This window comes from Lepisma saccharinum, chromosome 1, assembly GCF_977018435.1.
Source record: "Lepisma saccharinum chromosome 1, izLepSacc3.1, whole genome shotgun sequence".
Classification (NCBI taxonomy): Eukaryota; Metazoa; Arthropoda; class Insecta; order Zygentoma; family Lepismatidae; genus Lepisma; species Lepisma saccharinum.
Genome location: NC_139229.1, coordinates 141181161 through 141197869, shown reverse-complemented (window position 1 = coordinate 141197869; position 16709 = coordinate 141181161). Strand labels below are relative to the sequence as shown.

At 36.6% G+C, this 16709-nt stretch overlaps 1 protein-coding gene across 1 annotated transcript in view; it reads left to right on the top strand.

Annotated features, from left to right (window-relative positions):
* Positions 1-11307, top strand: part of Fbw5 (F-box and WD repeat domain containing 5) — a 20267-nt gene extending 8960 nt beyond the window's left edge. Inside the window, exons 2-6 of the mRNA XM_083120213.1 lie at positions 3-47; positions 1920-2236; positions 5089-5323; positions 8458-8670; positions 10835-11307. Of these exons, the coding sequence (XP_082976339.1) occupies positions 3-47; positions 1920-2236; positions 5089-5323; positions 8458-8670; positions 10835-11111 (1087 nt within the window). The 3' untranslated portion in view covers positions 11112-11307. The remainder of the gene's footprint in view (positions 1-2; positions 48-1919; positions 2237-5088; positions 5324-8457; positions 8671-10834) is intronic.
* Positions 11308-16709: the final 5402 nt, after the last annotated feature.

The following is a 16709-nucleotide window of genomic DNA, read 5'->3' as shown; positions in this document are numbered from 1 at the left end:
AGGTTGAATGACGAGACTAGTGAACATCGTGAGGATGTACCTTTCAAGTAAGTAAGCTAGCAGTATTTAAGTGTTGGCATTAGTTCTTTTTAGAAAATATGGAGAAGTAACCTTAAATTCCTATTGACATTTTTGTACACGTGAAACCAGTTCCCAGTGATCTGGAAAAGTCCCATGATTAAGATGTATTCATTTTCAAATGTGCTGTTACCAGTGGTATCAGTATCGTAAACAAAGGTGGAAAATATTAAGATCAGTAAAAGTCATTTTTTTTCATCTGTAATTTTTCCTTTCTTTGTCCGTAAAGTCTGTATTTTTGTTAGATTCTGGCTTGGTGTCCAAGCACATTAACTAGTCTACTTCTTTTTTATCTTGCGCCTAAAGTTCCCAGGTTGGCATGGGTGTCCCTTCTGAGTGTCCCTTCATCAATTTTTATCAAATCATCACTCATTTTCACTGTTGAGATTGGCGAAAAGTGGCAGAAAATCGATGCTAAAATACAAATACAGCAGGTTTTAAAAAAACTGCCCCATGCTTTCAATGCATTCCTGGAGTCATCATCTATCTGTAACTGTAATTTGTGATTGCATATAATGTATTACATAGGAATCAACATGGTAAAATTTTGCTAGAAAAAGTGTAGAGAGCAATGGAAGAAGAAGAATAAATGGAGAATTCAATAAAAAAAATTGCATATATTGGTTATGGGTATCCGGAGGCCAGAAGGGATACTTAACCACACAGTGGTTCGGATTCCACTTTACACTTCAGGTCCAGTCCCAATTAGCGTGTCTATCCATTAAGTGAACAAAAGAAATGTCACTGTTTTACCTGTTTCAAAGGAAACTGTTCTCATTGCGGGAACACTGGCAGAGATAATTCCATACAGGTGGAACAGCGAAAAATCCAGGGCTGGCACAGTACAGGGTGATTCAGACCCTTAACACCCCCTACCCCCTATAAAATGTAAAGGAGTTAGGCTGCATACAATTGGTCATGATAGAAACCAGTTGGACCTGGGGGAACATTATTGGTGTGTTCTAAGTGAATGTCTGCCATATTGAATTCAACTCCATATTTTTAAATGGGAAGGGGGTGATGTGAATTAACAAATCAGGCTAGAATTTCATGAGAAATGCAATGGTGAAGGTTTTTTCAACCTATCTTTAATCAGGAAGAAGTTATGATTGCATAATTGTAACAAATTTCTCATTTTCAAGGTGTGAGAAAACATTGCCAGAATGCTTCTAACGCATGCGGAATGTATTGATATCATACTTCTGTCTGGGGGTAGAAGTTCAAGTACCATCGCAAATGATTTTAATCAACAACACCCCCAACAAGATCCAGTGTCGCAGGTGACAGTTGCAAAATTACTCCAAAAGTTCCGGGAGATGGACGAGTCAACAACAGGCGACGATCAGGACATCCCAGAACTTTCACTGACACGTTAGGAGCATTCTGGTTGAATTCAATATGGCGCACTTCAACTTGGAACACACCAATATAGTTCCCCCTAGGCCAAACCTGTTCTTTTTCTATCATGGCCATTTGTACCCAGCTTAACTCCTTTACATTTTATAGGATTGTTAAGCAAATTTTGAATTACGCTGTAGTTCAGTGGTAGAGAAATGGTATGGTATGCCAGAGACCAGGGTTCGAATTCTGGTAGAGTATTAATTTTTTGTTGACATTTCTACATTTGTTAACTTATTTAAGAAGGTTTTAAAAAGGAGGACATTATCATCTCCTTTTTAATATTTTGATGATGCATGGCATGAAATACCAACTTCTTTACCACCAATTACAACTCACATTGCTGTAATTAATTATGGAGAAAGATGAATCATCTCGATTCTACCGCTGTATATCTGAAATAATGATATTTAATTTATAGATGTAACGGAATATCTTTTCAGTTACTTCGCTTCGAATTTCCATGCGGAAGATGGATCAGATTATGTGACACCCATTCAATATAATGCTGAGTACAGGCTAGTAGAAGGAGGTGGTGAAGATGCAGAAAAGTTAAGTGCCGAAGATGATGAAGTGAGGGGCAGAGATAGTAGAAGCACAAATGGATCAGGTGCATGCTCGTCTGATTCTGACACTCAATCAGTCAATTCTGAGCTGTCAGTAGAATCTGAGTATGGGAGTGATGATGATGTCTTGGATCCTCGTGAGAAGTTCTTAATTTTTACAACTGGCTCAAAGACATATACGCCACACCAGATCGGTATGTAGATATTTTACTTCTTTTTATGTTCAAGATTAGCAGTTGCAAGTTGCAGTCCGATAATTTTTGGTTTGGCATTTTTCTCAGAGCATGCCTTTGGCTACACATTTCTTATGCCTCTACGGTTGATTTCAAATTTGTTTGGCTGTTTTTGATGGAGGAACGTAGAATTTTTATTGCTTCATATGATGGATTATTTACATTTTTATTTACATTTCTTTAATCAAGAAATTTCTGTTATAGTTTATTATTATTCTTGTGTTATATGTATTCTGTATTGTCTTTCGGTCTCACTACCTTAATCACGACGATGAGAATGACTTATTAAATTCATGAGAGTTATTTTGAATAAAGTATTGATTTGAAAAAGAGGGACTGAATTCCATTTTCATATATAGCCTACTACTTTGATATTGAATATATTTTATGGCAACTAAGTGCCTAATTTTTATATGTTAATTGCAAAATGGCACCTACAGGTTGAAGTACAAATTCAAACTATGCTGAGTACTGATGTGCTGTACATTCTTTGTATATGCATCACAATTTGTGAAGTTGTAATTCTATATTTTGCCAAGTTCACTTGTCTCTCCTTCAAGAATAAATTATGTAACAGGAGCACTTACATGTTGGAGGCTTCAGTGTTAAAAATATAGAAGTATGTATACATAGGAAGGTTAAGATGATTGAATAATACATTTTTATCCACCCTCCTTATACATGTGGTACAATTACCATTTTAACCTTCCCATGGATACTTACGTTTGATACCCTGTAGACACACATAGTGGCTTGGATCCCACTTTAAACTGTGGGTCCTGTCCCAATTAGTCCTTCTGTGCATAAAGTGGACTTAAAACAAACTCAGATACTTACTTTTAATGCTGCAGTCTCCAGTACGCAAGTGCTTGCTTCTGTTTCATAATATAACCCTGAAGAAGCCAAGTGAACTTGGAAAAATATAGGATAGCAAATATTATCTAACATTTTTTTAACAAGACTAACCCCATATGCTAATGAAATTATAGGTGATTATTAATGTGGATTTAAACGTAACAGATCAAATTCAGATCAAATTTTCACATTAGACAGAAACTTGAAAAAAAGTGGGAATATAATCAAAATGTCCATCAGCTATTCATTGATTTCAAAAAAGCATATGATTCGGTCAAAAGAGATAAATTATATAATATATTAGTAGAGTTTGGAATACCTAAGAAGCTTGTTAGTATGATAAAAGTATGCACCAGTGAAACAGAGAGTAAAATTCGTGTGGGTATTAATGTGTCTGACAAATTTACAATTCGTGATGGGTTAAAACAAGGAGATGCATTATCTCCATTGCTCTTTAATTTTGCCTTAGAGTATGCTGTAAAAGAAACTAACGAAGGACAAAATTAAACTGTGTGACTCAGTTGTTAGCATATGCAGATGATGTAGACTTATTAGTGGATGATATAAATACAATTAAGAATAATGCTAAAATATTTTTCAAAACTGCTAAAGAGATAGGTTTGGAAGTTAACAAAGAGAAAGCTAAATATATGTTTACAAGCCGAAACCAAGTGTTAGGTAATAATCAAAATCTAATTATTGATAACAACTCGTTTGAACCAGTTTCCAAATTCAAATACTTAGGAGTAATATTAACAAATGAAAATGATATTAAAGAGGAAATAAAAAGTAGGCTTAATTCAGGAAATGCATGTTACTTCTCTCTTCATAAACTTTTGTCTTCTCGTTTAATATCTAAGAAACTAAAAGTTAAAATATACAAAACAGTAATTTTGCCTGTAGTATTATATGGATGTGAAACTTGGTCCCTTACATTGAAAGAGGAACATAAATTGAGAGTATTTGAAAATAAGATCCTTAGGAAAATCTTTGGACCTAAAAGGAATGAGGAGACAGGTGAGTGGAGAAGGTTACATAATTTAGAAGTACATAATTTGTATTCATGTCCAGATATTATTAGAATGATTAAATCAAGAAGACTTAGGTGGGCAGGCCATGTGACACGAATGGGAGAGGAGTTTACAGGATTCTTGTTGGGAAACCTGATGGTAAGAGACCTGTAGGAAAACCAAGATGAAGATGGAGGGACAACGTTGAGATAGACCTAAAGGAAATCGGTAGGGATGGAAAAGAGTATATAGATCTTGCTCAAGATAGGGAAAGATGGAAGGCCTGTGTTGCTGCAGCCATGAACCTTCGGGTTTAAGAAGGCTAGAGAGTTAGTTAGTTAGTTAGCAAATCTTACAAGGTGAATACTTTTTATTGAATTGAGAATTTTGGTAATACCACATAACTACCATATGTACCAAACAGAAAGGTTTTATTTTTTCCTTCTATGTACTCATTGCTACATTTTAAAATTTTAAATTTAGTATTAATCTATTACCATAGATATGAAATTGCATTTTATTATCTATTAAATATTATAAAAAGCACATTCCTTCTTGTTACAAGCTCTGATGGTTCACAAGTCCAATGGTGTTGCATGAAAAAATCCTATGAATTACATACTGTATTGAATTGGATTTGATTTCCCACACAAGGTGTAAGACAGTATGTTGCGTCAAGAAATGAGTTTTCATTACTTTTTAGACTGGCTTGTTGGCAGAGCACATTAAGTGGTCAACTTTTGATGCCATCAAAGTTCCCAGGTTTGAGTTCTGTTATGAGAATGAGTGTTTATGTAAGTGTCCTCTCATCATTTTCATCTAAACATCACTCATCCTCATCACTATGGTTAGTCAAAAGTGGCAGGAAAGCAACATAAAATAACAAAAATACAAGTACAATCATTATATTATATTTTATTATTTTCTTTCAATATTTTTTGTTTCCAGGTTTTAAGCGAATCAAACCATTTACTTTTCCTCGGCACATTGACCCTGGACCTAGTTTGAAAGAACGAATAGCTGAAAGGGAAAGAGAACGAAGGGAGAGAGCAAATGCAGATATCCAAAGACAGGAACCAAATTGGCTTGATTTTGATTCAGTTGCTGATCGTTTTGACAAAATTGATCATCTTATAGATTTACATGGTCATATCATTGGCATGGGTCTTTCTCCAGATCACAGGTAATGAAAAATGTCATTTCTTTTTAGTACCAATGTTAAAATTTAACATTGTACGAGGCATATTTTTAAAGTAAGTTCCGTTTTGCAATTAGGCCGCTCTAGCGCTGCACTCGCCGTTTCGCACATGCGTGCTGAGGACCTGCATCTATGGGCTTGCCACAGACATCAGTACGCAACCGTTTGCCTGAGTAGACAGTTGTTCAGGTGTGGTTACGATGCCTCAGACGATTGAAAGTCCCGCGGAGTGTGAACTACGTGCTGTCATTAGTTTTGTAAGTGCAAGAAACGTGAAAGCGGCCGAAATCCATCGGCAGATTGCAGAAGTGTATGGAGACAACGCTATGAGCGATAGCATGGTAAGAAGATGGGTGAGGACATTTAAAGATGACCATACAAACGTGCACGGCGAGGGATGAAGTGGGCGACCGTCCGTCATTAACCTTTTGCCGCCAAAGGCCTTTTTCACATGTTAGCCTCTCTGTCCTGAGCCGATTTTGAGCAAAATGCAGAGTTTCAATTAAATGAGTGTAGATCGGAGGCTAATTGCCCTAGAGAGATGAGTGATATACCGTTGTACGCAGAATGAACCAGAGATTCAGACTATATGAATTTTTTGGAAATTCTGCGTATATGTGGCGGGGGGAGGGGGCTAACTCTCAAAATTCCAAAATTTCGGGAAAAAAAAATTGTTCCCGACCCTCCCCTCAAGGAAAAAGTACATGACAGTGTCGACATGCACATGGAAATGATCGCTAACATGTAAGGAACACAAAAATATTTGCATTATTATCATATGACCAATGTAACTTGAGTTATACCCCCAAAAGGAATTGTCGGCACGCCACTGATTCAAGCTTCAAAATGCAGCGGTACCTTGAAATGACTTTAGCTCAGAGACTATTTGCCCTGGAGATATGAACGATATACCGTTGTACGCAGAATGAATCACAAATTCAGACGATATATAATTTATGCACATTCGGCGCACATATGGAGGGGGAAAGGGGGGAAATCCCCTGATTTTTTTTTTTAAAATGAGGTTTCTCCCCCCCCCTGCCCCCCAAAAAAAATGATATGAAAAGTTCAAAATGCACATAGAAATTATCGCTGACATGTAAGGAACACAAAAATATTTGCATTATTATCATATGACCAATGTAACTTGAGTTGTACCCCCAAAAGGAATGGTCGCCACGCCACTGATTCAAGCTTCAAAATGCAGAGTTACATTGAAATGACTATAGCTCAGAAACTAAATGCCCTAGGATATGAAAGATATACTGTTGTACGCAGAATGAATCACAGATTCAGACGATATATAATTTATGCACATTCGGCATACATATGGAGGTGGAAAGGGGGGAAATCCCCTCAAAAATACTTTTCTTTAAAAAAATGGTGTTTCCACCCCCTGAAAAAATGTCAAAATGCAAAATTTATGCAAATTTGGCGTATATATGGAGGGGGAAGGAAGAAAACCCCCAAAAATTATTTTAAAAAATTGTCACTTCACCCAAAAAATGTCCTTGCACTTGGGCACAAAACGACACCTACGCACAACATTCACAGACGAAAAGCTAGAACGTAGTGAAAAATGAGCGCCAATTCTTGCAGCTGCTTGAAATTCTATTCTTAGACAATGCAGGGTAACCCCTGTTGCCACTTGTGGACACTTGTGCTAAAAAGAACAAAGGTTTCCTTCAGCACGTTTCGAAATTCCATTCTCACAATGCAGATTCAACAACCAGTCTTCCCCCTCCCCCACCCCCTGATTGCCCCCTCACGGAAAACTTTCATTTTGACATCGGATAAACAAGCTTCCTTCGAATGCACTTAGCAGGAGGGAGTGAAAAGCATTGCTTTAGAACAACAAAGCCGGTCTTCCTTTGTCGGTAAAAATTTGACGTTGAAAAGAGCCGCAAAAGAGAAGTACCTTTTCCCGCCTTTTCCCCTCCATTTTCATGAAGACAAAAAAAAAATGCAAAAAAACATTTCTGTTAAATACATGTGTTAGGAACAATATAAAAAAATAAAATCAAAATTCTATCCAAAAATAGAAAAGTTATAACGTAAAAACTACGACCTTGACCCAGCATCTCGATCGAGATGCTTGGGACAGTGAGGGTTACATTTGGGTATCTCATTCGAGACGCTTGGGCGGCAAAAGGTTAATGATGACCTGGTGCGGCAAGTTGATGAAAAAAAAGTGCTTCTTGTGGATTTTTGCCTCGGGGTGACACACTAAATGCTGCAACATATTGTGAGACCTTGAATATACTGCATCGTGCAACCCAAAAAATGCACGGCATGCTCAGTAAAGGGATCGTATTGCTTCACGACAATGCTCGTCCACACGCGGGGCATCGAACCGAAGATCACATCACGTCATTTGGTTGGGAACAAATTGATTATCATTCCTATAGCCCTGACCTAGCACCCACTGACTATCACTTGTTCCTGCACTTAAAGAAGCACCTTGCCGGTCAGCACTTTAACGCAGATGACGACGTGAAAACGGCCGTGCAGCAGTGGTTATCACATCAGGTGACCGATTTCTATGAAGATGGCATTCAGAAGCTGGTCGTACGATACGATAAGTGCCTTAAAGTAGGTGGCAATTATGTTGAAAAGTAGATGTAGGCCCAGGCTTTCATGTAAAAATAAAATTATTACAACATGTGTCCTTGTGTTGATGTAATATCAAAACTGAACTTACTTTAAAAATATGCCTCGTATTTTAAATAAATGTGCAGTACATGAGTGGAAGTCTGTAATCGGTCACATTCGACGGTAAAAAAAATATACTATACAGATACAAACTTGAAAAAGCATAACAACTTTTCTCCTGAGAATTCGACCTGTATGGGACCGGTGGCCACCCACCATCATGAGAAAATTGGGAAGCTACAAATGAATAACGTAACCTGGTCATGAAAACCTACAACAATGACTGGGGGTTCGTCATGCTGGCCACACATCACCGTGTAACTGGTTTGATGATCTCCCACCTTGGGTGAGTGGTTTCAGGTGGGAGGGAGGCCAGCAGTAGGAAGGTAGGTCAGGGTTCTTAGTGGGCTGTTGCACCATTATTATTACTGCAAAGGTCACTACTTAACTCCAAACATCTTTTACAGATATTTGTATGTCAACAGTAGACCTTGGCCACAAGGATATGTCATAAGGAATCCATTGGATCCTCCACCAATAGCTCAAGAAATTGATATTCATGTGATTGACCTGGCAACATTAAAGCAAGTTGGAACAATGTTGAGATCGCATAAAGGATATACTCCAAATAATGAGTGCTTTTTTATATTTCTTGACGTATGCAATGAATATGTAGCTAGGTAAGTTCATATTCAATTCCTGTACTTCAATTGTTGATTTTATTTTTAAAAAATTGGTTAAAACCTTTCTTGTACATTTTATCATTACTCCCATCATCATCGTCAGGTGACACTAATTGATAAGTGAAAACAATGTGAAGGAAATAGGATTTACTCACCAAATTTTAAGAATTTTGTAATATTTCATGGCATTACTGCAGGTTTAACCTAGTTTCTTCACTATTTGATATTTATTATCACTACTGTAATTGTTGCTGGTTTTCCATAATTTACCAGTCTGCTATTTCAATGGTCTGAGTGAGTAAGAGAGAGACCGACCAACCGACTTCATTATCTTGTGGACACACTGTATAGAAGTGGTTTGATTGAACCCACCAAACTGAACTTGATAACATGTATTTGATGTCCACATATAATTTATTGCTTGTCAATGTTTTTCTACAAAACTTGACAATATAGAGGATCCAAATTTCATAACACTTTTATCTACCTTTCTATGGATTACCCTATATTTTCTTTATTTATCTACCATGTTTTGATAATTACAATTATCCTGATGAACATTATATGCAACTGAATTGAAAGGCTGTGATATTCAGACTTTGAAATTTGAATAGATGGGATTTTTACAATGAAGATAATCTGTACATTGATTTTTATAATTTTGTGTCCATTGTTGTTAATTTCTAGAGGCATACATATTTAGTTTTTGACGAAAACAGAAAATGTGAAATAACATATTGTAATGTTAATTTTTCATGTTTCTGAAAGGTGTGAGGTGCATTTTCCCACCCTGTTTTGCGAAATGAACTGCAAAATGCAAAATAGACTCTTAAACATGAAATTTAGTTTATTTACTAACATAACACTTTCTGAAGTCTGAATTATCCTGTGAGTTATGCAATTCACGGAAAATTGATGAATTCTGCTGTAAATATTTGAGAAGCAAGAATGGACCCCTTTATACAGGAATAAATGTAATTTTGTGGTAACGACATAAATGTGTTATTAGAAGCTAACTAAAACTAACTCTCTAGCCTTCTTAAACCCGAAGGTTCATGGCTGCAGCAACACAGGCCTTCCATCTGTCCCTATCTTGAGCAAGATCTATATACTCTTTTCCATCCCTACCGATTTCCCTTAGGTCCATCTCGACGTTGTCCCTCCATCTTCGTCTTGGCCTTCCTACTGGTCTCTTACCATCAGGTTTCCCAACAAGAATCCTGAAAACTCCTCTTTCCTCTCCCATTCGTGCCACATGGCCTGCCCACCTAAGTCTTCTTGATTTAATTATTCTAATAATGTCTGGACATGAATACAAATTATGTAGTTCTAAATTATGTAACCTTCTCCACTCACCTGTCTCCTCATCCCTTTTAGGTCCAAATATTTTCCTAAGGATCCTATTTTCAAATACTCTCAATTTATGTTCCTCTTTCAATGTAAGGGACCAAGTTTCACACCCATATAATACTACAGGCAAAATTACGGTTTTGTATATTTTAACATTTAGATTCTTAGATATTAAACGAGAAGACAAAAGTTTATGAAGAGAGAAGTAACATGCATTTCCTGAATTAAGCCTACTTTTTATTTCCTCTTTAATATAATTTTCATTTGTTAATATTACTCCTAAGTATTTGAATTTGGAAACTGGTTCAAACGAGTTGTTATCAATAATTAGATTTTGATTATTACCTAACACTTGGTTTCGGCCTGTAAGCATATATTTAGTTTTCTCTTTGTTAACTTCCAAACCTATCTCTTTAGCAGTTTTGAAAAATATTTTAGCATAATTCTTAATTGTATTCACATCATCCCCCAGTAAGTCTACATCATCTGCATATGCTAACAACTGAGTCACACCATTTAATTTTAGTCCTTCTTTAGTTTCTTTAGTGTTATTAGAAGGGATATGTTTATTTTCTGTAGTAAGTGTGGTTTTTAAATCAAATTTAGGATTATATTCACAATTTTAAAACCAAAATGTAATTTTATATATTGTTTTTGATTCGATTTTTCACTGCTATAACACTGACATTTTATTTTATTTACCACTTTTGAACCCGAAATTGTTTTGTTTTTTTTACCGAAATTTTGATTCTTTTATTTACCAGAAATATGTTCCTCTATTAATTTCACTTCATTTTTTCATTTTTATCAGCGGAGCTGAAGATAAGCATGGCTACCTCTGGGATCGCCACTATGGTATTTGCCTTGCTAAGTTTCCCCATAGTGATGTTGTGAATGCTGTGGCTTTTAATCCTGCAGACGCCGAGATGCTAGTAACCACATCAGATGATTTTACGATAAAAGTATGGCGCTCTCAAAATAAAGCACAACAACTGGGAATTGATGTTTCTAATTGTCCAAGGGGTAAGAGAATTACCAAGACTTCACAGAGAGCTACAAGAAGAGGCTGCAGCTCCCAGCAGCATTGATGTGGGAGAAATGTTCTTCATTTCTGTTGTTTGTATTTCCTGCCATTTGACACACTGTACATTTAAAAAAAAAGTGTTATTTAAACTTCACAAACCATTGTTCAAATTGATTGTTCACAAATTGTTATATTTAAATAGAAAGGAATAAGGTGATCTTTGTATTATTTTAAAAATCTGTAAATAAAATACATATTTGTAATAATTTACTTAATTTATATGAGTAAGAGCGAGTCTGTGTGTGCATGTATTGTGATTGTTGTACAAATTGGGGAGTTGGAACAAATTAAACCTGGAAACATTTGTTAGTGATAGTTCACCAGCCTTAAAATAGTACTTATAATTAATTATGTGTGTCTGAGTGTATATATTAGAGGGCCAACATTAGGCATGTGTGACATGTGCTGCTACACAGGGTCTTGTACTTCCAACATATGTCTGTGAAAATAAAATCTATATTGGAATCAGGATTCTCCGAGGCTAAAAAGAAGACAAAAAACAGATGCATTTCTAAAAAGTGAGAAAGGTGCTCTCAAATTTTTTTAACTACTTTGAACAATGTATGAATTGAGTGAAAGGATTAGAGTGCTTGCACACGTGTCAATATTTTGTCATTATCGGCGATGACACTAACACCGGAACAAATTTTGCGCAGGCACAAATAAAATCTGAGTTCTTGCCAATACCTTGGTGAGGGTGCAAGAAGTTGTGGACAAGCCTGGAAGCTGAGATAGCTCCTGCCTGGAATAAAAAGTTTTATCTTTTGTTCTTTGCATCTTCAACATAAATACAACTGTGATAGAAATAAAAGGTATTACTGGGTGCATCCCAGAATGTGAAATCATTGAAATAATCGCAGCAAGATCTCTGGAAGGCAGTCTTCCTCTCCATTTGGTGATTGGCAGGTTCCACCCAACTGGAAGAGGGGAGGGGGCTATTTTAACAGCACAACTTCTTCCTTGACACAGCTGAAATTTAAGACATGGGGTCAGTCTGTCTTTCTGATAGCAAAAGGTCATGGGTCCAGTCCAACTGCTGATTTGGCGAGGAGAGCTTTAGCTAGATACTGACCTGTCTGTGGTTTTTCCCGAGAACATCTCGTGCTGGACCACGTGTGCAGCTGTGCCATTAACTCCTTTCCTGCAGTGATGTTGAAGGGAAGTGCTTCCAAAAAGAAATACAATAACTATAAAGCCCCAATCCCACCACTCACTCACTCACTGACATAAATGTTCTTCATGAAGGAAGCCCCAGATGCAAAAAAAAAAAAAAAAAAATGCTCGATTACGACCCCCCATGAAATTGTCCCAAAAGACCAATCTGGATTATGAAAATTTTCAGGAATTGGATGTTTGTATACCTTCTGAGGAATAAGTAATAGGTGTAAAAAAACTACATACAAAAATTTAATAAGCCTTGCATGTTTCAAGAAGGTCAAGAGAACTGCTTTTAAGGATACCTGCAAGTCACTAGCAACTGTAAGAATATTTCCCTACAGTATTGCTATGTGTAGGTGCACTTCTCTTGTTCTAACACATAAAGGTGGTGGGTTTCATGTGACATCAGGATGTGCACAGCTGCCATGTTTGCGGCCAATTTTATTTGTCGTTTACAAGCAAATATCCACCCAGCAGCGGCTCTTAAGTGGAGAGCCACCGTTCCATGGCTCTACCCTCAAAAAAAGAACTTGCTTCGCCAAAATATAGTTAAATTAATACATTTACGAACAAGGAGATTTGAATCTCCCAATCATTCAAGCTTACAGCCACCTCAATCCCAATGCATCATCCCTAGCTGTTCTCTCACTTGCTCCGAGCTATTTGAGCCAAGCACAGGTGGTCCATACGTTGACGCATGTGCAGAGACATGAAAAAGTCTCTGTGGAAAACTGGAAAGGAGGGAGCCATAAGACCAGCCAAGCCAATTTTCGGCTGACACGACGTGATAGCTTTCGCATTGTGTTGACATAGTTGCAATCTTCAGAGAGAAGTGGATAATCCTGACCTATTTGTAATACTCGGAAAAGTAATTCGAGAGAAAGATACTTTTCTGCCTACTTGGGAAGAATGAATGTAATATATTCCCAAATGTATATAATCATTTAGATAGATGCATCTAAAGTGTCATCCAGATTTTTTTGGTATAGATTTCTGCCTTAAGAAAATATATATTCCTTGCTCTCACGCACACAGACACACACGTGTTGCAACTGATTTTGACAATATTGTAGAGGTAGACATTTTCTGCAAAAAAGCATTGTCCAAATATCAAAGGGAATTCACATATGTGATTTTTTTACTTTTATATTTGTAAAAAATCACACTGAAAATCAATCAGTATAAGAATTTCACCTGGAGATATAAATCAATTTCTTGCAAGTTGTTAGTAACACCGATTGTTGATGTGCAGTCTGCTGTGCTGGGGTTGCAAATTATAAACAAAACAAGGGGAGAATAACGTGTTCGACTCTATGTCTCTCATTATTCAGTGTTTTTCTTTTTAGTGAAGTGAAAGTGTCCGACGGTGTATGAAAGGGATGGTAGTGAGTGAAGATGAGTCTGATTAGTGCATTATTATATACACAGTTTTCCAAGGTACCATACGATATTAAATTAAAAGTTAAATACTTGGCCATACCACGTCAGATTGAAACATCAATTCTATTTTTTTTTTTTTTTTAAAAAAAGTGGTAAAGGTGACAGGCATCGACATTTTAATAGTTACATTTATTTCCTAGAAACTTGAGCCGATATTCATGCACAACATTCTATGACCGCCGGGGATCATGGGTTCGAAACCCAGCCTGGGCATATGAGTGTTCACTCATCCTTATCTTCACGATTAGTCAAAAGTAACACAAATTCGAAGTAAATTAAAGTAAAATCTTAAAAACTCTGAATTTTTAGTAAAAAAATGTTCCATTTAAATTACCCCTTTCATTAGATTTCTACGACATACGCTAGCGAAGATTTTTTCGATTTCTTGATCACGTTGACACTACCCATCATACTAGCTGCCAGCTGCCACTGTATCCACCACGTAGCGTTCAGTACATCTGCACCAACTGCAGGTTTGTTTTAAATCACGAATGGGTTAGTATCTTCTGCCCACCCCCTTGAATTCTGTATGCTTACAAGAACTGGCTACAATCAAGGCTGCTGAAGCCACAATGCAACAACTTGTGACGTAAGTGAAACACACGTATAGACAGTCCAAGAAGTACAATTACTACTACCCAATAAGCAAATCTCACTTTTCTGACCTCTTCATTGATTGAGTGAATTAGGTTTTCCATAGATGATATGTAATAGCACACTGCAATTTTCTTTAATATATTCTTTATTCTGTTTCAAATATGTATTGTCTTCTGTGGAGAACAAATGAAGATATGATGTAATGTGGAAAATTTCTAGTTTGGATTGCTGTTGAAAGTGTGTTTGCCAACTTTAAAGAATAAATTTCCCCGAGATTTCTTTACAGTCTTCAAACTCTTTAAATTAAAATGTTCTGGATGACATGTGTTCTGAATATCAGCGTTTATTGTGGACATCTTGAAGGCTTGGAGGGGGCAGCAAGAAGGTCTGTGCCTCCCCATGGAAAATTATTGATTGAATAGTTGTTTAAAGTGGGATCCGAACCACTGTGCAATGTGGCTCCACCGAACATGGGACCCCTGGGAAGAAATGAATGTCATCCTAAAAGTACATATTTCACACACACAATTTTATTTCAGTCGCTGTCTTTTATGTTTATTATTAAGAGGACATACTTCAAACTGACCAGGCCCATACCCAAGGGGGGCAGGGGAGCATGCCCCCCCCTCGAGCCATGAAAAATTTAATTTGAATGTATAAAAACCTACAAAAATTACGTTGATGTTTTTTCAAATTTTGAATGAATTTCGATTTAGTCCTTGCACAAATGAATAGGTTGTTTCTGTGCAGAGACAGGCTCTAGAAGTATGCAGTCTGCAATATTTGGCTATTTTAGATCTATAACCATTGATGGAAGGCTATCAAACGTTCCGATTTAGTCGGGACAGTTCATGCCTTTTAATCCATGTCCCGACCTTTTTGCCTCGGCTTGGGCACAAATGTTGCACATAATTAGAATAGAGGGGAATTATTTATACTCTTTACATTATGGAAGAAAGATTCCTCAATGACTGCAATACAAAACCAACCATATAAGGGGCATTGGCTCTCCACCCGCACCGCAAGGTCTGTGATCCCTTTCTGCCACCCTTGAGCAGAAGGATAAAAAACTTTTTCTTTCTCCAACATCAGGGCTTTCTGCAACTGATGTCCATTCTGCCACTCAATGGCTTAGGGTTAATTAATATTATGTAAATAGGATAATCCACTTCACAGTTGCTAGATTTTTGGGGCAAAAAAAGTGTCTGAAGTACTTTTAACATATATTGTTATTTGTCCAAAACACTCAAGAAATTAAGTAGATTATTATTTATGAAATTCTGCCAATCAGAATTTGTTTTACTGCAACTTTTCTTCTTTTCTACTTGTAATTGTCTTGAACATAAATACACAATAGTGTGACCGTACAACAGACAACTTTCACATAGTGTAGAAGACATCAAGGCCAAAAAATTCGATGCTCCCAGCCGTTGATAATGGCATTTTCTAACCCACATGTATGCATCCCAATTTAATAGTTTCTTGGTTGCCACTGGTATTTATTTTTACTGTCGAATAAGATTCTAAAAGCGAAAATACACCATAGAAACAATATTATGCCAGCACACACACTGCCAGGGTGAAGTCACTTAGCAGTTTCCTTCAGATAATTTATTTACAGGGTTCGCACCGACTCCAAAGTTCTGGACAACTGGAGGAGTCAGGAAAGCAAGACTAGGACTGAGGTCATTGGAAACAAACGATTTCTTAAAAAAAACTTTCAAAACCTGGAAAAGTTTGTGGAATTAAATGATTTTTGCTTGGCAGAATTTGTACCCGGAATCGCATATTATTTCATCTTCCCAACAATCTTCCTTTTTGGGTAATATTGCTTATAGAAAGGTTCTTTCATTTTATTTTTCATTTATTTTCAAAAATGTTCAAAAAACGTGATTCATTTGATTAACTTAACAAAGTTGAAGTGTAACTCTTATTTTTTAGCATGTTAAATCATTACACAGTTATGAAAAATACCTGAACAAGTCAGAGACTTTGCAAAATGGCTGTGAACCCTCATCAACCCCACACACATATATGTTACTTTTCGTAGGCTATTTGAATTGTTTGCATTATGCACACACCTAGTTTACCCCTATCATACATTTTTTTTCGCTCTCTGACAAACGAATGTCAGTGTCAACTGCAAATATTTGTCAGGTGGTTACATACGTACATATAGATTAGAAAATGCTGTTTTTCAACATTTCATAACGAAATGAGCAAATTTCTCTACCCACCCTCTCCTGTAAACCCCCTCCCCCCACATATATATACTTTTATTTTTATTTATTTATTTATTTATTTACTGCCCTCAACAGAGGTAAACCTCCAATTACAGATGGCAGGAAAATATGAGAGAAAATTTATTTAAAATTTGCCTATGGGTCTGCCCGCCCCCCTCAAAAAA